This window comes from Symphalangus syndactylus, chromosome 20 (genome assembly GCF_028878055.3).
Source record: "Symphalangus syndactylus isolate Jambi chromosome 20, NHGRI_mSymSyn1-v2.1_pri, whole genome shotgun sequence".
Classification (NCBI taxonomy): Eukaryota; Metazoa; Chordata; class Mammalia; order Primates; family Hylobatidae; genus Symphalangus; species Symphalangus syndactylus.
In genome coordinates, this window is record NC_072442.2 from 59,415,492 (window position 1) to 59,439,398 (window position 23,907).

General features: G+C 48.4%; 1 protein-coding gene across 6 annotated transcripts in view; it reads left to right on the top strand.

Annotated features, from left to right (window-relative positions):
- The window catches only part of PIK3R5 (phosphoinositide-3-kinase regulatory subunit 5), an 86,295-nt gene that overhangs the window by 52,728 nt on the left and 9,660 nt on the right, over positions 1 to 23,907 (top strand). For 3 of the 6 annotated variants that reach the window (XM_055258654.2, XM_055258653.2, XM_055258652.2), the window contains exons 2-9: positions 1,067 to 1,182; positions 3,713 to 3,813; positions 7,180 to 7,248; positions 8,210 to 8,348; positions 19,410 to 19,479; positions 22,128 to 22,302; positions 22,913 to 23,066; positions 23,809 to 23,892. In XM_055258654.2, coding sequence (XP_055114629.2) covers positions 1,080 to 1,182; positions 3,713 to 3,813; positions 7,180 to 7,248; positions 8,210 to 8,348; positions 19,410 to 19,479; positions 22,128 to 22,302; positions 22,913 to 23,066; positions 23,809 to 23,892 — 895 coding nt within the window. In that variant the 5' untranslated portion in view covers positions 1,067 to 1,079. Of the gene's footprint in view, positions 1 to 775; positions 984 to 1,066; positions 1,183 to 3,016; positions 3,134 to 3,712; positions 3,814 to 7,179; positions 7,249 to 8,209; positions 8,349 to 19,409; positions 19,480 to 22,127; positions 22,303 to 22,912; positions 23,067 to 23,808; positions 23,893 to 23,907 lie in introns of those variants that run through there. The other 3 variants (XM_055258650.2, XM_055258651.2, XM_063629450.1) reach the window with 2 other exon arrangements.

Sequence of the window (23,907 nt, forward strand, 5' to 3'; positions counted from 1 at the left end):
GAAGGGGTGAGTGCAGTGGCATCCCCTGAGGCCGGGGCGATGATGGCAATGACTGTAGCAGGACAGCTCTCACGTGTTGGAAGCTTACTCAGCGCATCTGCTACAGCATTTTATCTTCCCAAGAGCCCCATGGGGTTAGCACCATTGTCATCCCATTTTACAGATAAGTCAACGGAAGTTTGGAAAAGTTATTTGCCCAAAGTCACATGGCTAGCAAATATCAGAGTCCAGGTTTGAGCGTAAGTCTGTTGGATGCCGGAGCCAGGCTTAATCACTGGCCAAATAACCTTCTCCCCAGAGACCCGGGAGCCCTCATACATAACTAAGAATCTGGGCTGGCCCTGCTGGGAGCTCTCAGTTCCCCATATGGGGCTAAAACCCTCCTGAAATTCCCACTTCAGTGGCTTTCCAGCTCAGCTAAGCACCCCTTGGATTCTCCTCAGTAGGATGAGGAAGAAGGTCTTTGAATGACAGGTAACATTGCCAAGCCCCAGGGGAAGGAAAGAAAAATGGCAAAAGTGGAGGTTAGGGCAGAAAGGAAACAGATGCCTGTGACCTGGGCACCCAGTCAGAGGGAGCTCCCTCCAAGCATATTGAGGGAGTTGCTGTGACCTTCTCATCAGGAACACGCTCCCTGCCCCATCCCTGGAGGTTTGGAAAACACAGCCCTGGAAATTCAGAAAAAGTCCTCCAAGTGATTCTGATTTTCCCCTCAGGGTCTTTCCTGCCCAGCCCACTGTGGTCCGACCACTCCCTGGCTACTTGGCGACACTCCCCACTGCCCAGTGTGGAAGGCAGGTCCCTTTCCACCTCTCTGCTCCCATTCCCACACCTCTGTTCCGTTCTGCTGCAGGGGTGCTCTGTCCTGCCACTCAGATGTGGCCCTCCAGATGCCGTTCCTACCCTGGAGGCAGCTGTAAGGCCCCTGGTCCTGTTTCCACAGCACCTGAGCTATAGCTGGGCTGAGCTGATCACACTGTACTGTGAGCACCCATTGTCTTTACTGGACCAGGTGCTCTCTGGGAAAGGAGCTCGACAAGCTGACCGGTGTCTGTCCCCCATTCAGGCGATGACCCAGGATGCAGCCAGGGGCCACGACATGCACGGAGGACCGCATCCAGCACGCCCTGGAACGCTGTCTGCATGGACTCAGCCTCGGCTGCCGCTCCACCTCCTGGTCAGGTAGGTCCAAGCGAGCCGGGGAGGTGTTTGAGGGCTCAAGGAAGCCTCAGGGGCCATGGTGGGCACTGGACCAGGCATGGAAGCTGGCAAATTCTAGGTCAAACCCTGTCTGTGTGACTTGGGCAAACCCCAGGCTTCTCCTGGGCAGGTGCCTGGCACAGCACTTGATATGCTCAGACCTCAGTATCTGGCACTTTCTCCCTTCTCCCACGGCATCTTCCTCATCCTACTCAGGGCTGGCTGCCTTTTGCTTCTGGAAGAATCCATCGAATCTGCTTAGAAAACCACAACTGCTGATTCTGAAAAAGCAGCTGGGAATTCACAGGCAGCTCTCCCCAGAATTCTCCTGTTTGTTTGTTTCTAGTTCCCTCATAGTCCTAGCCTCTTCTTCCCTATAGAATAAGGGAAAACTCAGCAGAGCTGCAGAGAGCAGGAGGCCTCTGTGTTTCCCATCTCCCAGGACTAAAAAAATAGGGTGTCCGCAGTCCCGGGCAAATGCGTCTCTGAAGGCTGGCGCCTGGCTGTAATAATTCCTTATGCTTGTAGAGCTTTCTCATGCCCCATATCTCACTGGCCTCCCTGACTTCTCCGTGAGTAGCCACACAGTGCTCCTTGAACATACCTGGTCCCTCCCTACCTCAGAACCTTTGCACCTGCTGCCTGAAACTCTTCCCTGGGAACTACACATAGCTGGCTCCTTCTCGTCCAGGTCTGAGCTCAAATGTTGCTTCCTCTGCGAGGCTGTCCTTGGCCTTTGGAATGAGACAGACCTGGATTAAAGCTATCTCCCATTGGCTTTACAACCCTGCACAGGCCACTTATCCTCCCAGGACCCTGGCCCTACTTGCCTTCTGCAAAATGGGAATAATAACAATGGAACCACTTTTCTGAAGGGACAGTGGGAGCCTCAATGAAGATAATGTATTCAGAGGCCTAGCACTGTATTGGCACATAGTGGGTGGTCAATAAATGGTAGTTTTCTTTCTTGCCTGCTACCCAGGTTTTGATGGAGGCTAAGCTCGTAGGGCTGGGGAGAGGGATATCATTAAGCAAAAGAATATAAAAAGATCTGACCTGGCCGGGCGCGGTGGCTCACGCTTATAATCCCAGCACTTTGGGAGGCCGAGGCGGGTGGATCACGAGGTCAGGAGATCAAGACCACGGTGAAACCCCGTCTCTACTAAAAATACAAAAAAATTAGCCGGGCGTGGTGGCGGGCGCCTGTAGTCCCAGCTACTCGGAGAGGCTGAGGCAGGAGAATGGCGTGAACCCGGGAGGCGGAGCTTGCAGTGAGCCGAGATTGCGCCACTGCACTCCAGCCTGGGCGACAGAGCAAGACTCTGTCTCAAAAAAAAAAAAAAAAAAAAAAAAAAAGATCTGACCTTAGCAAATTTTCTGACAACCTGTGACCACATGGACACATTGTTAGAAGCCTCCAGAACTTTGGAAGGAGCCTGTACACGTGAGAGGTCCTGGAGCTTGAGCTCCACGAAGTTCAAGTTCAATCCATTTCCACTCCTGCGGCTCTCACTCCCCACTCCACACACACACACACACACACACACAGCCCCTCCCTGCTCCTCCGCCCCGGGCCGTCCCTTTAATTTTTAGGGGTTTACCCTTGCTGACTGCAGGGAAACAGAGATTGACAAAATAAGAAAGTCTGGGGAAGTTACAGAGTGACAAAGTGCTCATGGCAGCTTTTAAAATAGAACTCGTTTAGCTTCCCCTTCCTGGGCTCCATTGCCGTTCTTGGGAAGCTCCATGGCTGCTGTAGACTCAGTCTTGCGTCTTGGGATGAAACTCACTGTGGCTCCTCTCTGTATTCTTCCAGCAATTTCTGCCTCTGTTCTAACCTCCCTGCAACTCATAGGCACCAGAACCCACTGTAGGAAACCAGGGCTGGAGAGGTTGTGGGAGAACTGGTGCTTCCACAGGGAGCGGAGTCGTGGTGAGCTCATTGTCTTCTAAAGGGGTTCCCAGCCCGCATCTCCAACCCCTGTGTCTCTTGCATATGCAGGAACAGAGAATTTGTCATTATGTCTTGATGGGGCATGGTAGGGCTGAGTGTTGATCCAGCATCTTCTCCTAGATTAACTTACTTTAGAAAGGAGTGTTCCAGGCTGGGTGCAGTGGCTCACGCCTATAATCCCAGCACTTTGGGGGTCCGAGGGGGGTGGATTACGAGGTCAGGAGATGGAGACCATCTTGGCCAACATGGTGAAACCCCATCTCTACTAAAATACAAAAATTAGCCAGGTGCGGTGGTGCGTGCCTGTAATCCCAGCTACTTGGGAGGCTGAGGCAGGGGAATCGCTGGAACCCAGGAGGCAGAGGTTGCAGTGAGCTGAGATCACACCACTGCACTCCAGCCTGGCGACAGAGCAAGACTCTGTCTCAGAAAAAAAGAGTGTTCCAGTGCAATACCACAGAAGAATGTTCCAGCATAAATACCCCTTCTTTACAGCGCCTGCCTGAGTGTGGCGGGAAGACACCAGAACTGACCCCTTGCCTCTCTCTCTTTTTCCAGCTGGGCTGTGTCTGAACTGCTGGAGCCTGCAGGAGCTGGTCAGCAGGGACCCAGGCCACTTCCTTATCCTCCTTGAGCAGATCCTGCAGAAGACCCGAGAGGTGAGGGCGAGTCAGGAATTGAAGGGCAGAGCTGGGGTCGGCCTCGTAAAGTGGAGAAATAGGTCCCAGAGAACATCATTCCTGGGTGCCTGGACCTCCAGAGGGGCTTGGCAAAGGCCCTGGGAACCTGTGAGTTTTGTGTTTCAGCAGCGCTTGCATATGAGAGGTTTCTAAGAGGGGGGTGCATTCAGTAGGAACACATCATATGCGAGCTAGGGTCCTGAATTCAGCTACAGACATGGCTTGTAAGTCCAGGTATTGACTAGGAAGGGAGAAGACACTTTACCCAATTCCTTTCCTCAAAAAGATCCATAAAAACAAAGACATGAAAGAGAAAACTGATCAGAAAGGTAAACTGAGGCCTCCTCTCATAGTTCAGTCAGTGGCTTTCATGACAAAGAAGAGGAATGTGTTTAGTGCTGAGCTGGGCTTGGGTTCTAGAATAGCTGTGAGTCCCCAAAGAGGATTTGGGCTCTTTTATAAATAATTCTCTTTTATAGGGTGTGTGTGTGTGTGTGTGTGTGTTTTAATTATTTTAAATACATGTGATTTGGAAAACATGTCACTTTCACTCTCAGTTACCTATCCCTGTAAGAAGATGCCCAAGGTTACAGTTCTGACCCCACTATTTACCTGGTACTTTTTTACTCTCATCATAAGCCAACCAGCTCAGAAGAGCTGAACCACCTCTGGAGTGCATAACATATAAACCCAGATGGAAACTCTGGACCACCGTCTAGCAATAGAGGAGGGTCTCATAGAAAGGTCCGATCTGCAAGGCTTGGTAGACACATTGTCTATTAAGGGTAAAGAGAAGGAGGATTCTAAATGTGAGCCTACTGAGCTCATCTAGCACAGAAGACATGTTGGGGCTTTTTCTGTGTCTCCAACCCCCACGAGTTCCAGAATGGACCGAGAAACCATCTGACCAATGAATTTTAAATCATGTGGTGTGCACATGTGTGCATGTGGTGTCGTAGGTTGTATCAGAGAGGCAGTTCACAAAAGGATAAATAGAAGTTGTAAACAAATATGAAAAAGCGATAATAAAATAAATGCAAATTAAAACCATAATAAGACAAACTTTGCCTAACAAATTAGCTAAAAAACAAAAGGTAAGGCCAGGTACAGTGGCTTGTGCCTGTAATCCAAGCACTTTGAGAGACTCAGGTGGGAGAAATCCTTGAGCCCAGGAGTTCAAGACCAGCCTGGGCAACATAGCAAGTCCTCGTCTCTACAAAAAATACACAAAGTAGCTGGTTGTGGTGGTGCGCACCTGTAATCTCAGCTACTTGGGAGGCTGAGGCAGGATTGCTTGAGCCCAGGAGGTCAAGGCTGCAGTAAGCCAAGATCGTGCCACTGCACTCCAGCCTGTGCGACAGAGCAAGACCCTATTTCTCTCTCTCTCTCTCTTTTTTTTTTTGTTAAAAAAAGATAAAAACCAGTGCAGAAAGAACATGGTGAAAATGGTACTTTTATATATATAGATAGTATAAATGGCAAAATCCTTTTGGAAAGCAATATGACAATATGTCTCAAAGGTCATAAAACTCTATAAACATGTTGATAACCTTTGATCTGTTGACTCCACTTCTTGAACTCTTTTCTAGATAAATAATCCAAATTATAGAAAAAGGAATGTGCTGCATAATAGTGTTTGTTGCAAAATATGTAAAATACCAAGAAAATAATCTTGAATGTCCACAATGAAACTAATAAGATGCCAGGCACGGTGGCTCACGCCTGTAATCCCAGCACTTTGGGAAGCCAATGCGGGCAGATCATGAGGTCTGGAGATCAAGACCATCCTGGCCAACATGGTGAAACCCCATCTCTACTAAAAAAAAAAAAAATACAAAAATTAGCTGGGCGTGGTGGCGGGTTCCTGTAATCCCAGCTACTTGGGAGCCTGAGGCACCAGAATTGGTTGAACCTAGGAGGCAGAGGTTGCAGTGAGCCGATATTGCACCACTGTACTCCAGCCTGATGACAGAGTGAGACTCCATCTCAAAAAAAAAAGAAAGAAACTAATAAGATATGGAGGTCTACCAGAAGCAGTATAATGCAGCTAAAAATGATGCATATTATCCAAGGGCATAAACAAAATTTAACATATGATACAATTGCAGCAGTAAGATTTATTAAATGGTTTAGGGAAAATTGACTAAACATTTGGAAAAAGATAGAGCAAGATCCCCAACTGACACCATATAGCAGGTGAAATTCTAGTTGCATTAAATATTTCTCCTTTTTTTTTTGAGACAGAGTCTCAGCCTCCCATGTAGTTGGGATTACAGGTGTGCGCCACCATGCCTGGCTGATTTTTGTATTTTTAGTACAGATGGGGTTTTGCCATGTTGGTCAGGCTGGTCTCGAACTGGCCTCAAGTGATCCACCCACCTTGGCCTCCCAAAGTGTTGAGATTACAGGTATGAGCCACTGCGCCCAGCCTAAATATTTCAATTTCAGAAAACGAAGCTTCAAAGAAAATAAGAAAGTATATATGAGTATTTACATGATCCTTGCATGCAAAAGCGAAAATCCATGAAGGAAAAATCAACACCTATAATTTCTGTACATGAAAAATATTTATAAAATTAAAAGGCAAACAACCAACTGCAAAAAAAAATTTATAACACAAATAACAGGTAAATGTATAACCAGAAGGGAAAAAAGGTAGTCTTAGAGACCATATAGTAAAACAGAAATTTACTTATAATACTATATGTAAAATACATTAGGAGTAAAAACATACACACAGCTTATAGCTTCGCAGACACAGGAACAGAAAACCAAACACCGCATGTTCTCACTCATAAGTGGGATTTGAACAATGAGAACACATGGACACGGAGGGGACATCACACATCAGGGCCTGTCGGGGGGTGGGGGCAGCAAGGAGAGGGAGAGCATTAGGACAAATACCTAATGCATGCGGGGCTTAAAACCTAGATGATGGGTTGATAGGTGCAGCAAACCACCATGGCACATGTATACCTATGTAACAAACCCGCACCTTCTGCGTATGTATCCCAGAACTTAAAATAAAATTTAAAAAAAAAAGAAAAGAAAATACATAGGGCAAAAATGGCATCAGGAGAGGGACATTGAAACAGCTGTGGTTGGGTTTGGGAGGGGAAATTGTGAGTGTTTTCGTTTACATCCATTTTTCAAATGTTTGTCATGTGATTGCATTACTTTACACTTAAAAAAAAAAAAGAAAGAAAAAAGAAAGGCTAGAATGAGGAAGAACCAAGGCAGCCAGCACCTACCACCGGTTCCTGACCTGGCCTGTTCCTGTATTCTGCCTCAGGGAGCCCTGGACCCCGTGAATGAGTCTCATTCTCCTTCTCCTCCTCTCCACAGGTCCAGGAGAAGGGCACCTACGACCTGCTCACCCCGCTGGCCCTGCTCTTCTATTCCACTGTTCTTTGTGTAAGTCCACGTGGGCCAGGATGCGGGAGGTGAGGGAGGAGGGGGAGGAGCGACCTCTATGTGCGGCAGAGCCCTCACATCTCTGGAGATAAGCAGAGAGAGAAACTGTCAAGCAGCGGCATGTGAAATGGGTTTCAACCCTCAGATGGCTTCAGAGCAGCCACCACGAGAGGCTTCCAGTGACTCCATGTGGCCGCCATGGTGCCTGGCATCTCTGGGCTCCCATGGAGGAACTGCTGTCACTGTCAGTTCACAAGCCACAAGAGATATTCTATGTCCACCTCATTTTTCACCCCAGTGGTCGGTTTCACCCAATGTGATCACCCCTTGTATTCACCAGACAGGGGGCATCAAATGTGTACACTGACTGAATCCATCCTCAAAAAATAAACATTTACCTGTAATGAGGATATTTAAGTAAAGATGGTTTAGGCATTGAAGACCATTATCCATAACATAACACTGAAGACCATTGAATCCACCCTCAAAAAATAAACATTTACCTGTAATGAGGCTATTTAAGTAAAGATGGTTTAGGCATTGAAGACCATTATCCATAACATAACACTGAAGACCATTGAATCTACCCTCAAAAAATAAACATTTACCTGTAATGAGGCTATTTAAGTAAAGGTGGTTTAGGCATTGAAGACCATTATCCATAACAAGTGTCAGCAATGGCACCATTTACCAGTAAGGGGACAGCCTTTCAGAGAGGCTCACTCAAGCATTGGGTAAAGCAAGTCCCTCCAGCAGAGACACCCCGGGTGCCATCTTGCCCATCTGTAACCCACTCCCTGTGGGTAACTTCCAGTTCCACCTGACCTTGTCCTGGGACACGCTGCTGCCAGGAAATGTGTGTCTTTTGTGGAATATTCCAGAAAGGGAGCAGAAGCTGTTTGGGACTATCTGAGCCTTTTCTCACCTAGATCTCTTTGCTTGTTGCCTGCCTCCATCCTAGACACCACACTTCCCACCAGACTCGGATCTCCTTCTGAAGGCAGCCAGCACCTACCACCGGTTCCTGACCTGGCCTGTTCCTTACTGCAGCATCTGCCAGGAGCTGCTCACCTTCATCGATGCTGAACTCAAGGCCCCAGGTAAGCACTGAGGCAGCTGGCACGGGGGACGGGGCTCACAAGGTCAGAATGCTACCAACTCCTCTGAAACTATTCTTTGTGACACTCCTTACCTTGCATCCTTTGATTCATCTCTGCCGATGCCTTGGTTCACAAACATGGAGTCTCCTCTTCACAGCACCATCAAGCATCTGATGGTTGAATCCACACAAGATGAAAGTAAACATGGGAGGTAACTCGAGGAGGGATTGTTAGGGGAAGCAGGAGCAGGCACTCAGGGCAAGGAGACCCCACCTTGGCCTGTGCCTCTGATCTGGTTAGTCAAGGGGTCTCCAAGGCTGCCCAGGTCAGACAGCGATGTCCCCAGGATGCTGACAGGAGGCCTTTGCATGTTCTCTGTGCCCCAGGAACAAGTAGGTAATTGTATGTGTGGGTTGATGCAGTTTGGGTCGCGGAAGGTGGCTGGTACTAGGAACAATGATCACTGTGACAAATGTGGACAAGACCCGGGACTCAGTTTTCATGTGTGGGGTCTGAAAAGTAGGAGTTCTTCAGAAATTGCAGGTGCTGTCATAGACATGCAAATCAGGTCTAAGGAAGCTACTATAGTGCAGGAGAAAACTTATCAAGTGTGATTTACTGAGAAGCAGCTCAGCGAATCAGTACTCAAAGGAATAAATTCGCAAAAGCATCTCAATAGATGCCTCTAAAATATTTCATAAAATTCATCATCATTCCTGATATTCAAAACCCCTCAATATATGGAAACGATTACTCCAGAAGTGCTTTTAATATGGCAACAGCCCAAGGTAAAATACTAGAGGCATCTTCTTTGGAGCCAATAATCTTCCTCTTTTGGCTTATAGATATTTGCCTATGCAAAAAGACAAAAATAAAGAATGCTTTCTCTTCTGAAGAAGAGAAATTTTAATTAGTTGGAGCTCAAACAATTGCTTTTTCTGTCAAGACTGAGAGAATCCCCTGAACGAAGAACTGTCAGAACTAGAAAACAGGTAGCTAAGAGCTTTTTTATAAACTAGCATTAACTAGTAAGAAAATATAATTTAAAAAAATTTACAATAGCTATTAAAAATAAAAAATAAAAGAAATTTTAATAGCCTCTATAGAGGAAACAAGCTCTGCTGAAGAATGAATAATTGAAGAATCTTATTGCTGAGTTGAATCAATATTGCAACAAGACCAGGTGTTGGGAAAATAAACGTAACCACAATCAAAATACCAAGATATTTTTAAAATTTATAAAATATATGTAAATAAAAAATAAACATAATATATAAATATTTTACAAATAAATAAATTTATATATAAAGAAAATAAATAAAATCTATGAAAGATTTATTTATGCACTTAGTATATATTCATTCATGTATTTTTAAAGGAGAGTAAGAAGGAAATATTTGCATTTTTTGAAGGTACTATAGGGCTATAGTTATTAAAATAGCACACTGTGGGTATAAAAATAGGTAGATATTGGAAGAAAATGTAGTATCTAGAAACAGATTAAATATACAAAGTTATATGACAAAGTGGCATCCTCAAATTACTGATGAAAAAGATCAGTCATTTCATAAATGATCTCAGGATAATTGGTAGACCATAAAAAAAAAACTGAGTTAGAAGACTCTCTAAAAAGGCCAGGTGCAGTGGCTCATGCCTGTAATCCCAGCACTTTGGGAGACGGAGGCGGGCAGATCACCTGAGGTCAGGAGTTCAAGACCAGCCTGGCCAACATGGGGAAACCGCATCTCTACTAAAAATAGAAAATTAGCTGAGCATGGTGGCATGAGCCTGTAATCCCAGCTACTCAGGAGGCTGAGGCAGGAGAATCACTTGAACCCGGGAGGTGGAGGTTCAAGTGCCTCCAAGATCATGCCACTGCACTCCAGCCTGGGCAACAAGAGCCAAACTCTGTCTCAAAAAAAAAAAAAAAAAAAAAAAAAAAAATTCTATCTAAAAAATAAAATTAAGAGTTCTAACGCAAACATAAAAATAACTTTTAGATACATTAAAGGTTTAGGTGTAGAAGACAAGACCACAAAAACTACAGAAGAAGAATAGGTGGTACTAGCCTGGAGTGGAGAAGAGCTGCTAAACATATTCCCCAGGGCAAAAATTATAAAGGAAAAGACTAACAGATATGAAAGCATAAAATTTAAAGCTTTTCGTATGGCAAGCCCACTTTGAGTGAAAGGTAAATGACAAACTGAGAAAAATATTTGCAATAAAAATTAATGTATCAGGCCGGACGCTGTGGCCCAGACCTGTAATCCCAGCACTTTGGGAGGCCGAGGTGGGCGGATCATGAGGTCCAGAGATGGAGACCATCCTGGCCAACATGGTGAAACCCTGTCTCTACTAAAAATACAAAAATTAGCTGGGCATGGTGGCATACACCTGTAGTCCCACCTACTCGGGAGGCTGAGGCAGAGAATAGCTTGAACCCGGGAGGAAGAGGTTGCAGTGAGCCGAGATCGTGCCATTGCACTCCAGCCTGGCAACAGAGTGAGACTCTGTCTAAAAAAAAAAAAAAACTAATATATCAAACCCATGAAGAAGTTTTTTTTTTTAGTCCATTAAGAAATAGGCAAGTACACTTATGGAAATATGAATAAATATGATTCAAGTACATCAAAAAAGAACCCCCCAAAATATTCACCCTCACTACTCATAAAGAAAATGCAAAACTAAAGAGCAAGAATCTTTTCTCCCCCTATCAAATTGGCGAAAATAAAAAAGAAAGAATAAAAATGCCAGCACTGGTGAGGAATGGGGGGCTGTGTTTGCTAAAGCATCAGAAAGCACACCCTTTCACCCAGCAATTCCATTCCTGAATTTTATCCTGATGAATCTCTATGAATGTACAAAGATTTAGCTACAAAGATGTTCATCAACGCATCCTTGCTAATAATCAACCAATGCCAAAAAACTTAAATATTGAACATGGTTGAGTATACTGCGGCAAAGTCATTTGGTGGAATGATATTCAATTATTAAAAATGATATTGTAGAAATAGTTACTGAGCTCAAAAGATGTTGAGTAACTAGTTGAGCGAAAAAGCAGTCCCCCCAATAGTAAGTATGTTATAATCCCATTTTTGTTTTCTCTCTTTCTAGTGTATACATGCACCAGGCCCTGTTTAGTAATGGCAGCGTTTAATTCTCACCTTACACATTAAACACACACAGAATAGAAGTACCAAATCTTATTCCCCAACAATTTATGCACCCTAGAAAGCTCAAGACTGGCTTGTAAATTTATTTGGAAGCGTTCATAACTTTCCTACCCAACCAGTTACCTGATCTGTCTGCGCCCCACCCAGTCAGCTGACCTGTCTGTGCCTCGCCCAATCAGCTGATCTGCCTGCCCCCGATCAGTCAGCTGTCTGTCATTACAAAGAGCAGAGCAGGTACAGCCAGGGATGGCCAACCCCCAAGTCTACCTATAACAAGGTCCTCACCTCGTGGTAGAGACTTGGGTGGAGATTTAGGACACCAGGAAGACCCTTAGGAGGCGCTGGACTCTGAAAGGTAAAAGCTGGGTCTGCCAACCCAGCTTCCCAAGGAAAGGAACAAACCAGTTTAAGGTCAAACTCCTTCATTCCCTCCCTCACTCCCTCCCCCTGTCCCCCCAAACAAACAGATCAGAATGCCTTCTGAGCTTCTCGCTGGTGACTGGAGTTCATTTGGTAGGAGGCAATGCTTTTCTTCCTTTTGACAACGCTCAGAGAAAGAATTTAAAATGCAAATGTCTTGGCAGGGCCTTGGGTTTCCACCAAAGACTGAAATGGTTCTTTTTTATTTTGAAAAGGATAAGGGAGTTGTAGGGTTGGAGGAGGGGATTACCTGTGGGGAGACCACTTCCCAATTTCAAGTAGAACCAGCTGTCCCTCCTCAGCTCAATGCACGCTATGCCTCGAGATATTTTTGCAGGCGGCTGGGTAGAAACTCCTTCTGGGCAGCACAGAAAGCAGATGTGCCACAGAGGGGCTGGCGGTGGTGAGGCCCAGGCCCTGGAATGATAAAATGTGAAGCCTGCAGCACAGGGGCCAGGCAGGGCAGCAACTGGAGCCGGAAGTAGAATGAGGATCCTTTGGCCTCAGAGCAGGAGGGACCCTTGGAACCATCACTCACTGCTGACGGCCTTTTCCTCCACATCCTTCCCGGGACCATGTGAAGCTTCAGATATCCTGGTGACCAAGGAGAAGTCAGATGCCCCAAGAGGGCAGCTCAAGCCAACTACCCATGGTAGGAACCTCTCCTCTTCCAGGGAAAGCAGAACCAAAATAGGAAACCATCAACTCTCCCTCGTTTCGGGGAATCCTTTTCAAACAGTTCCAAAACCTCACACATATATATATATATAGTGAGCCTGTGCCCGCTCATTAATGAGGAAACCAGCACGATGATAGAGCTGGCTTAGAGGAAGATCCAAGAAACTGAGATGAGCTCCTCATGGAAGCTAGAGTAAGACTCAAAGTTAGATACCAAATAGTTAGTATCACAGAAGGGTATAAAACCATAACCTTTGAGGTTATCTTTTCTACTGAACAAAAATCTCTTGCAACTCATCTCACATCCACCAGTTAACCTTCAATTTTAAAGAACCTAAGCCCTAATCAATGACAAATAAACAAAATTACCTTAAATGAGCTTATTGAAAAATACTTTCGTATGATTTTTTGAGATGGAATCTCGCTCTGTCACCCAGGCTGGAGTGCAGTGGCATGACCTTGGCTCACTGCAACCTCCGCCTCCTGGGTTCAAGCGATTCTTCTGCCTCAGCCTCCTGAGTAGCTGGGACTACAGGCACATGCCACCACGCCAGGCTAATTTTTGTATTTTTAGTAGAGACGGGGTTTCACCATATTTGCCAGGCTGGTCTCGAACTCCTAACCTCGTGAGCCACCCACCTCGGCCTCCCAAAGTGCTGGGATTACAGGCGTGAGCCACCGCTCCCGGCCTTTCCTGTGATTTTTAACAGGCCTGCTGCCCAATTTCTGAGTCCTTCCCACCCCCAGTTAAGTGGAGAGAGGGCTAGAATGAAGGCCAGGGAACTTGAATGCCTGAGGGAGAGGCTGAATAACTTAGTGGCTTCTAGTCCTTGGGACAAGACCATTGTACTTGCAAATCCTGGGTCTGCTACTTACTAACTGTGGGCCTTCAGCAAGACATTTAGCTTGTGAGCTTCAGTTTCCTCATCTGTGAAATGGGGTATAGCAATGCCGCCCTGTCAATGCAGTTAGTGAGGATTAATGTTGGCCTAATTGATTTCACAGTGCTGCGGGCAGTAGGGGTTACAGTGGTGTTAGCTTAGAAGGTAGGTCCTGGTAAAGTCACAGGGAGAAATGAGAAGGGACACAGGGAGGTGGGCCCTCCCCACCCCCCCGTGAAGTCTTAGGGACCCAGTTGCCATGGAAATGAATGAAACAGTTTATTCTGCTTTGATGTGGCTGGGTGGCAGAGGAAGTGGGCCTGTTATCAAGGCTGGGGGCCTCCCCCTGCTTCCTGACTCCACCCCCATACGATCACCCAGTGCCTCGATTCTGGAGGTAGCAGGAAACCTCACGTCAATGCCATCGGGTCCTACCTACCACAGCCCTCTTGGGCTCAGCCCACATGTTTATTGAATATTTACTCTATGCCTGCATAGCTGTGCCAACCACAATACTTCCCTGCAAAGAATTTACCTATAAACCTGGGAGATGACATGGAGTATCTTACGTGCAAACCACTCTGCAATTTTCAAAGCCCACAAACCTCAAGGATTGCATCTCGCCTGTAGGGGAAGAAGGAAAAGTCATATTCTTCTCATTATAAAATGGGAAATAATTTTGAGAAGACCAAGTTCAGTATTTCTTGTTTAAGCTACAAAGTGAAGTATGAAAGAGGGAACACAAACCCTCGTATGACAAAGACCTACACTTCGTCACTTATTAGCTAATGACCTTGGACAAGTTCCTTAGACTCTCTGAGCCTCCCGGTCAAAAGCAGGATTATAATTATCATTGATGATCATGAGGAGGAGGACAGCAATGATGCCAGGTTTGCTTATGGCATATGAAGCACCGTCATAGGTTGGTCTCATCTAACCCTCAGAACACCTCCATGGGTAGTTACTATTATTCCCATTTTTCAGACGCTGAAACTGAAGTCTTAACATTTATGTAACTTGCCCCGGTCACATAGTTGACAAGAGCTCTGCCACTTGAACCCATATCTCTTTGATACCAAAAGTCATATCATATCCTTTTCACATTTGCATAAAGCTGTGTTTCTACCAAGAGGCACTGACAGATGGCTGCATGACCCTGGGTTGCCCAGGCTGTCTTTTTATAAACGCTCTCCCCCTTGGGGAATTTCTCTTGCCCCTTTCCCTTTGGCATGCTTAATATGGCTTCATACCCTTTGACCTCCTATCAAATGAGGAACAAACCTGGGTTAGGTCAGTTTTGCTTATCAATGGGTGGCAGGTGAAATCAGAATGTTCTTCAGTGGTGATACATTTCTCTGGGGACATTACTGATCACAGATATTTGCATTTTATACTTTTTGTCTCTGGTTATGGAATGAAAGGTTAGACCTCTTGAAGGATGTCAAACATCATTGACTAGTAGGTGGGGGAGGTTTAGGGAAAAGAGTAGAGGCAGGTGTTCCAGAAACCACAGGATGTGATCAGTTAGGACTGAGCTGGCTGCCTATAGCAGAAAGCCCCAAACGACAATGTCTTAAACTCACAGGGGCTATTTTTCTCTTACACACAGACACACACACACACACACCACACACACACACACACACAATCTGTACGAAGGCAGGCCAGCATTGGCATGGTGGCCCCATGAACATCCTAGAGCAGCCTTCTCTCATCTTTCTGCTCCACCACCCTTAGCAAAAGGCACCATCCTCAAGGTTGCTTCACGGTCTAGGATGGCTGCTGGAGCGCTGGCCATCACGTCCACATTCCAGTTAACAGAAAAAAGGAGGTGAGGGGGGTTGCACCTAACACATTCTGCAAGGGAGGTTGAGAGATTGACTCATCAACTGGGTACAATGCCCAGTGTCCCACTCATTAAAAAACGAGGAATGGATATTGAGTAGATGCCTAGAAGTCTCTGCCTCATCTGACTTACTTGTAAGAGTAGCCCATAAGGCCTGAATTGGTCCTGTTAGGGTGACTCTCACCAGGGTGGTGAAAGGGTGTTATGAAAGGTCTCATCTCACTTCGCCCCCACAAGCCCGGTGGCTCTGCAAAGCCGGAGACCTCATCCCACAGGCGTTTCTGTGGGGTCACTGCACCTGTTCAGAGCAGCATATGTCTTCTGGTGGCACTGGCCTTTCATTCCAAGAACTCACGTCTCCTCTGCCTGCATGGAGGCCTGCCCAGTGGGTTCCTTGCCCCCAGTATTTTCCTCTTGGCTTTCTAGCCACATTCCTTCTCACCTTCCACCTCTCTGCTCCTGGAGTCCTGGTGGCCAGGGATTCCAAGCCTCCCTTGTTATGTCCTGTCCTCCTTTGTTTATTCACCTGAAATCCGTGCTTCACCTTCCTGCCCAGGCCCTGCTGAGGCCCATAGCCATGAGTCCCCAATTCCTGCAGCCTCTCTGGAGTCCAGGACCCTGGAGATGGGGAGCAGGAAGGCGCTGTACCTGGGGCCCCCAGTGAGGAGGGAAGTGTAAGAGAAACCCTGCTGTGGGGAGTGGTGTGCCTGGTGTTTGCTTCAGGGTATGATGTAGGTCAAACTGTCCACCATGAGTTGATATTAATCATAGATGCTGGAGAACCAAACCTGACCTAGTCTCATTTGGAGATTGCAATGCTGTTGGGGCTGGGCCGTGCTTCCACCCTGTTGATTCCATGGAATCTTGGTGTTCCCCTTGTAGGAGGAAACTGAGTCAGATGTGGTTGCTGCCTGCCTGCCCCAGGCTCAAGTAGCCACATCACCCTCAGCATGGACCTGTCTATCCGTGTGTCGTTAATACCAGTGCTTGCTTGATGGCAGATGTAGTGATTGTCCTGTGTCCTGGATCTTCACAGTCAGCTGTTCTGTGCAGAATCCCTATCTATTGCAAAAAAGTGGAAGCTTTGATGGTCGAACAAGGCTTGATGGTGAAGGGTCTTGGACACCTGGACCAGGAGTTTGACCTTCACTATGAGTGTGTTCTGCCCACTCACCCCATTCTTTGCCTGTATGGGGTGACTCTTCTCGATTTCTTACTTGCTAGGGCCTGACGCAGGAACAACCCAAGCAAGGTTTTTGTTTAGCCCTTGCACCAATCTTGATCTAAGAAGCTAAACTCAGAAAGTTGTTTCCATCTGCTAAGGTGATCAAGAAAGGGTGAGATCTAAGATCAAAGAGAGAGAGGTGTCTGTTGATCCGAGGCTCCCCAGTGCAGCCTTCCTGTTTGGGAAGTGGAGGGTGGAGTTAAGGGTGGTCCCGAAACTGACATTGCACACCCCACTTAGCATTCATGGCCTCCCTGGCATCACCAGGTAACATTGTGAAAACCAAGCCCATGGAGGATGCTGGGAGATATTTCCAACCTCACAGCATACACCAGCAAATGCGGACTTGGCAGTACAATCTCTAAGCCAGGCTCAAAGGAGTCAGTCTGTACGAAAGTTTATAGGATCAAAGCCTCCTCCACATTGCATAGTCTTTTCTAATTTGTTCCCAGCTCAGGCCCCAGCCCACCAGTTAATTACCCCAAAACCCCACCCCCCTGCTAAGCAGGGGGGTCCATTACCAAGAGAGGCCAAGGAAGGGGGTTGATGGTGTTTCGGGGGTGAGGGCGGGAGTTTATCTGATGATCATAGGCTCTGCTTGGGAACTGTTGGTACCTTGGGTATTCAGCACCAGCCAAACAACTCTGAAAATCACTCTCTCTGGGTCAGGGTGTGCCAAGAGGCACAGGTATCCTCCTAAATATCCCCCATTAAAGCGACAGGATACATAGAGCAACAGTTGCGTGGAGTCCACATAGCTCATACGAAGCAGCTTCTGATTCTAACTGTAGCACAATCTAAAATGAGACGAAGGCACACGAATATAGATGTTAGAGACTGCCCCTTATCCTAGAGACAAGAGGAGATGAAGGAGCTTCAAGGAGAAGCTTGTCAACGGTACCAAGCGCTCCAAAACGAAAGTTCAAGCAGTGTGAGGATGAGGTTGGGCCGTTGGGTATGGGGACGGGGAAAACATTGCCAACCTTCAGGAAAGCAGGGTCAGGAGGGCAGAGGGGTTGGAAGCCAATGGCTGGGCGTGTTGGAAGAAAGCTGATGTGGAGGCTTAGCGACGTCACAGTCCACTGCTTCCTGGAGTGTGACCGCCTGGATGTCCTTGGTCAACAGAGGCAGAAGTGGCGGTGAAGAAATGGGGTCAGCGGGGTGTGGGTTACCTGTTAAAAGCATTAAATAGTAAAAGAAAAGAGAAATAAGGTCAAGAGAAGATTTTGCGTTGTCTACGTGTTTTATGGTCAGGGAGATGGGGGATATCTGTTTGTCTCCCCTATGGTAACTACGGTATTATGTAGAGGTGGTTGCAGAGCGGGTGAGGCTCTCTTCTCTGTAATGCATGTGAGTGGCCACCAGATGGTGTCCCAAGTCCTGATGTAATAGCCACTGTGTCAAGGACTTTCCTGGCAAAATGGACCAAACGTTAACTTCTAAATATGCGATGATTACATAAAGTAAACATCACACAAAAGGCCAAAAATCAAAGCAATTAGGTCCCAAGTTAGAAGAGCATTATATGGTAATTTTCTGCCTTTTACTAAAGGAACCTCACAGCCTTTCTATTTATAGCTGTCTTTAAACCCCCCGCCCCCCCCACTCCCCAGACTTGCACTTCTGAGGGGACATCCTGAAGGTTCCCAGCTCAGTCCCAGTTCAGAGTGGCCCTGCTCTCGATGGGGACTGTCCCAGGCCTATTTCCGAGCTATGACAAGAAGGCGACCCACCCCGCTGGGTCCCCAGCCCCTGCTCTGTGAGGGAGTGAACTGATGCTTTCTGTTTCATCTCCTTGTCATGGTAGAAACAGAACTGAATGCACCCTGTAAAGCGACTGCTGTGCAGAACGGAGTCAAGTTGCAGAAACAAAAGGAAAACCTTTGGTGTGTTTCTTCTCAGCATTTGGAAGTCAGAGGAGACAGAGAGGGGGAAGGGCCAGGGAGAAAAGGGATGCGGGCTGGGAGTGGAGCCTGGGATGCAGATGCCTCAGAGCAGGGAGGATGCCAGGCCAGACCACAGTCCTTCCCGATCCCCTGAGAGGACTCGGAACTCCAGGCAGAGACAGGGAGGTGCAGGTGGGGAAACTCGAAAGCCGCTGCCTGGCTGGAGCTGAGGCAAAGTGGATGGGCTGAGAGGTGCCTGGCATAGCGGGAAGGCACCCCCGACCGGGAGAGGGGCCAGCGGCAGGGACCGAGGAGTAGCCCGGCGGCACAAGACGCGGCAGCCTCCTGGGCCCACGTTCTGCCTCCTGCGATGCTCTGCCTCCCAGCCTCTGAAGAGAGAAACTTTAAGTTGGTCAAGCCATGGTGGGGCCTGCGAATCACAGACTGTTAAAGGCCTCAGAGGCCAATGATCTAATCTGGCCCTTCCCGGGAGAAACTGAGGCCCAGGGCTAAAGTGACCTGGCCAAGGCCACGCAGAAGAGCTGGAATAGAACTCAGTCTTCCAACCCGGGCTCTCACTCTGGATCTCCTTCTCTCCAGCTAGGCTGCCTCCAAGCCTGGGGCCGGGACCTGAGCCACGAGGGGAGTGGAAAGCTCTTAGGAAGGGAGGGCAGTCAGAGAGGCCACGGGAATCCAGAGGACAGCGAGGCCCAGGACAGAGTTTTGGTGTTGGAGGTGGAGGTGGGGATATGACTCGTGAGGTGTGAAAGGACGCATGGAAGCAAACTGCTCGGCACGCTGGCTGGTCCACAGAACAGCTCCTCTCCAGGTTCGCCTGAGCTCCATCCGGGGATTTCCAACCTGATTGTCCAGTGCTTGGCTCGCCACGAGGCACAAGGACGATGCTGAAGGAACTGACCAGCCCATGAACTCTTTTCTTGTTGACCCACAGGGATCTCCTACCAGAGACTGGTGAGGGCTGAGCAGGGCCTGCCCATCAGGAGTCACCGCACCTCCACCGTGTGAGTGCTCTTGGGGGACGGAGAAACAGGGGGGAGGGAGTTTGGGACCCCTGCACTGTTCCACCTTCACCCTCCTCCCCCACTCAAACATCCAGTGCTCCCACCCCCTGTCCACCCCAGCCAGCAACAAACAAGCTTCCAGGGAAGTGGGAACCCTCCGGCACTGCTGGTGATATTTTGTGTCTAGGTGTGTTTTTCTAGGCTGAGGGTCTGTCACCAGATTCTTAAAGAGGTCTGCATCAACTATGCCAGGTGTTAGGCACACAGTTCCCCCACTTTCATTATTTTCAGATGAGGAACTGGAGGTCAGAGAGGTCAAGCAACTTCCCCGAGGTCACACAGTGAGCAAGGGTCCGAGCCAGAATTTAACCCTCAGGCTTATTCAGAAGCCCATGATATTTCCACAATCTCCTTCTGTTACTAAAACAGTGTTTCCAAACTTGTTTGACCAGGACCTATAAGAAAAATCCATCTTATATGACAGCCTGGTACACACACACACACACACACACACACACACACACACCTGAAATGAAATGTATCCTGGCTACATAGGATGAGCTCTGTTCTATTCTATTTCATTTAAGACACAAATGTGGCTCCCCAGATGATTTCATTACCCACTCCTGTGTCCTGACCTGCAGTTTGAAAAGCACTAGAGAGGGGGTGCCCATTAGGAGGACCCTCTGCAGGCCTCGAAGAGTTGGGTGCTGTCTCGCCTTGACATGTTGGGAGCCCAGGGACCCCGGCCTTCACCACTTCAGAAATTACAGGCCCCCGGTCCTCCCCATTCCCAGCGGTTCACTTCCCACTCACTCCCCTGAGCAACACTTCTTGACTCCCCTTTAGGTAAAAACAAACACAAACAAAATTATAGATGCTGAGACAGAGGGAAAGCATGCTAAAATGTTGTAGTTTAGTAAATAAGATTCCTCTGGGGGAGCTGGGGCAGGTGGGCTGATGAAGAATCATCAAAGCCTTTTAGACCCTTACTGGGACCCCAGGCACCATTCTAAGCATGGTTACATGTGCTGACTCATTTAATCCTCACGTTAACCCCATGAGAAAGGGATTTTTCACATAAGGGAAGTGAGGCACCAAGAGATTTGTAAGAAAGAGCTTACAGTTGGGAGACGGTCTCACTTTCATTATCTATAAATTGAGAATGATGATAAATTCTTCGGCAGAGAAATTATGTGAGTGAGGAGAGGGGCTCGGCTGGACTCGTTATAAGGTTATAAGGGGCTGCTCATGCAAGCCCACCTCCTTTTTCTTACAGATAGAGAAATCAAAGTTAGTTTCTTCCCAAATGATGGGGACTTTGACAGAGACTAGTCCTGTCTCTGCCCTGTCTCGGGGCACCGACGTCCCCAGAGCCTGGAGGGAATGCCGCCCTGCGTGGTGCTCCTTTGCACCGGGTTTAAATGCAGTGTGGAATTGAGAGCACAAGAGCCATCACATGCAGCTCATACTAAAGCATTTATGATACAAAGCCGCGATGGCTCGAATTTGCTTCGAGGTCATGCAGTGATGGAGGGGTTGGCATGGGGAAAGTGAGAACAGCCGTGCGTTGTTAACTGTAAACAGCGTGATCAGCGCTTCAGAACCCACGATTCTTTTAATCTGGGGTATATTTGAAAGTTTCCATAATAGCCGGGCGCGGTGGCTCATGCCTGTAATCCCAGCACTTTGGGAGGCCGAGGCGGGTGGATCATGAGGTCAGGAGTTCAAGACCAGCCTGGCTAACACAGTGAAACCCCGTCTCTACTAAACATACAAAAAAAAAAAAAAAGTTAGCCGGGAGTGGTGGCGGGTACCTGTAGTCCCAGCTACTTGGGAGGCTGAGGCAGAGGAATGGTGTGAACCCGGGAGGCGGGGCTTGCAGTGAGCCGAGATCGTGCCACTGTACTCCAGCCTGGGTGACAAGAGCGAAACTCTGTCTCAAAAAAAAAAAAAAAAGAGAGAGAAAGTTTCCATAATAAAGAAATGTAAACACTGGCACCAAGAGGGAATCTGGGTGTCCATCGGGAAGGGAGGTAGCAGTGGCCAGGCACACACTCCCCTCCCAGCCAGTGAAAGCCTGTATCATGGCTTTGGGCTGATTAGAAAAGGTGTCCCTCATAAGCGCAGGAAGAAGATGCACTCTGACTTGGCACCCCCTCCTCTGGGCAGATGCAGCCCCATGCCACGAGGAATTTCATGCCCCGCTTGCCCCAGACCACACTGCACAGCACCACGTCGCTGCCCGACTCCTCCCAAAAACTGGTCGCTTGGCTTCAAGTCACCTTGCCTAAAATATGATCCTCATTTGAGTAATCTTGCATCCACTCAGCTGTCTCACAGGAAAAAATGTTTATATAAAAATTAAGTAAATTTAGTTTTAAAGAATTAAGTTCAATTTTGAAAAGATCTTTGAAACCAACAGCTGAAAAATGCTCAGCAGTGAACCCTATGCTTTCCCCTGGGAACCTGGGCCCTGGAGCTGCTGCTTCTGTCCTGGCCTCCTGTGGTCACCTCCTCGAGCTCTGCCTGGGCTTGAGGAGGCCCTGGCCACAGTGGAGCTGAGCACCAGCAGGCACAAGGTGGGTGGCTGCGCCGTGGCATGCTGCCCACCCCCAGGTGCCATAGCCGGTCCCCTGTGTCCCTAGCACCGTGCTGCTGCTGAACCCAGTGGAAGTGCAGGCCGAGTTCCTCGCTGTAGCCAATAAGCTGAGCGCCCCCGGACACTCGCCTCACAGTGCCTACACCACCCTGCTCTTGCACGCCTTCCAGGCCACCTTTGGGGCCCACTGTGACGTCCCAGGCCTGCACTGCAGGCTACAGGTATGTACCTGGGGCCTGGGGCTCTGGTGGAGCACCTCTCCGAAGAGGTAGCACCCTCTCCTTGCTTCATCTCAGCCACGGTCTCCAGGGTACACTAGTCTCCTGCACCCCTGGTGACATGGCAGGGTGGTGGCTGGAGGGCTGGCCTCATAGAGGGTGTTTCTGGTGTGCTGGATCCTGACCAGCTGGGTGGCAGCCTGGGCAGTGGGGCTGGGTGCTGATAACTGGTGCCTCAGAAGGTGGCATATGCTATAAGAACGAGAATGAGCTTTGGGCTGAAGACCTGGCATCTAGGCCTGGCTCTGTCACAGGTGTCACAGGTTGGCTGTGTCACCCCGCACAGCTCCTTCCCCTCTATGGGGTACAGTGAGGAGCGCTGAAGTCCCTCCTAACTGCAGTGCTGTGACTCTGGTCCTTTCTCTCCTGACCATTTCCTGAGAATGGAAGGGCAGGGAGAGACCTGGCTGCCTGGCCAGCTATGGGTAGGAGATGGGTGATGAGGCTGGGAGGGGACAGATCACTGCCTCATCAGTAAGAAGCTAGGAACTGGAACAGGTGGACAGCTAGCTCACGGTCCAGGAGCAAAGCCCATCTCCTCCCGGGGTTTCAGGCCAAGACCCTGGCAGAGCTTGAGGACATCTTCACGGAGACTGCAGAGGCACAGGAGCTGGCATCTGGCATCGGGGATGCTGCAGAGGCCCGGCGGTGGCTCAGGACCAAGCTGCAGGCGGTGGGAGAAAAAGCTGGCTTCCCTGGGGTGTTAGGTGAGGCTCTTGGGAGAATGAGGTTCTCCCACATTCCCCATGGCCTATTCTAGGTCCCAACGTGCACGGTCCATGCGGGCCTGGTGGCTCTGCTCCACACAGTCACTCAGGGTCTCAGCTTCTTCAGCATCTCACTGCTCCGCCATCCCCTAGGGTGTCCGTCATTCCTATCTATAGGGGCAGGGTGGGGGTGCCATCATGATGGCAACTTGTGGGAAGAGGAAAAGAGAGTGCTTACGAGGGCAAAGGCTGGGCTTTTCTGTTGAAGGTGATGCAGAAGCTGGGCACGTCACTTGCACTCATGTTCCTTTGAGCCCACCTTGGTCACATGGCCACATCTTGCCCCAAAGGAGCCTGGGAAACATCCTCTCTACAACTCTATTACCATAGAAGGGAGCACAGATTGTGAGGAACCATTAGCATTCCCTGCTACAATATTCCTCATAAAAACCCTCTGGGCTAGTACTATTATTCTCCCATGGGCACACTGTAAAATGAGGCTCAGAGGTTGTGGTTTGGCCACATTCACACAGCTCATAAAGGGCATGCCATCTACATGGTGTGCTTGAAAGAAGGGCCTCTGCTGGGAGCCTGGCACCCTGGCTGTAACTCAGCCTCAGCCTATCCAGCTACACATCCTTGTGCCGATCCTGTCCCATCTCTGGTCTCTTCTCCAAGGCAAGGGGACTGGACTCCAAGGCCTCTTCCCAGCCCTCTTCTCCTATCCTCCCTGTTCTTACAGACACTGCAAAACCAGGGAAGCTCCATACCATCCCTATCCCTGTCGCCCGGTGCTATACCTACAGCTGGAACCAGGACAGCTTTGGTAAGGAGCCGGGGC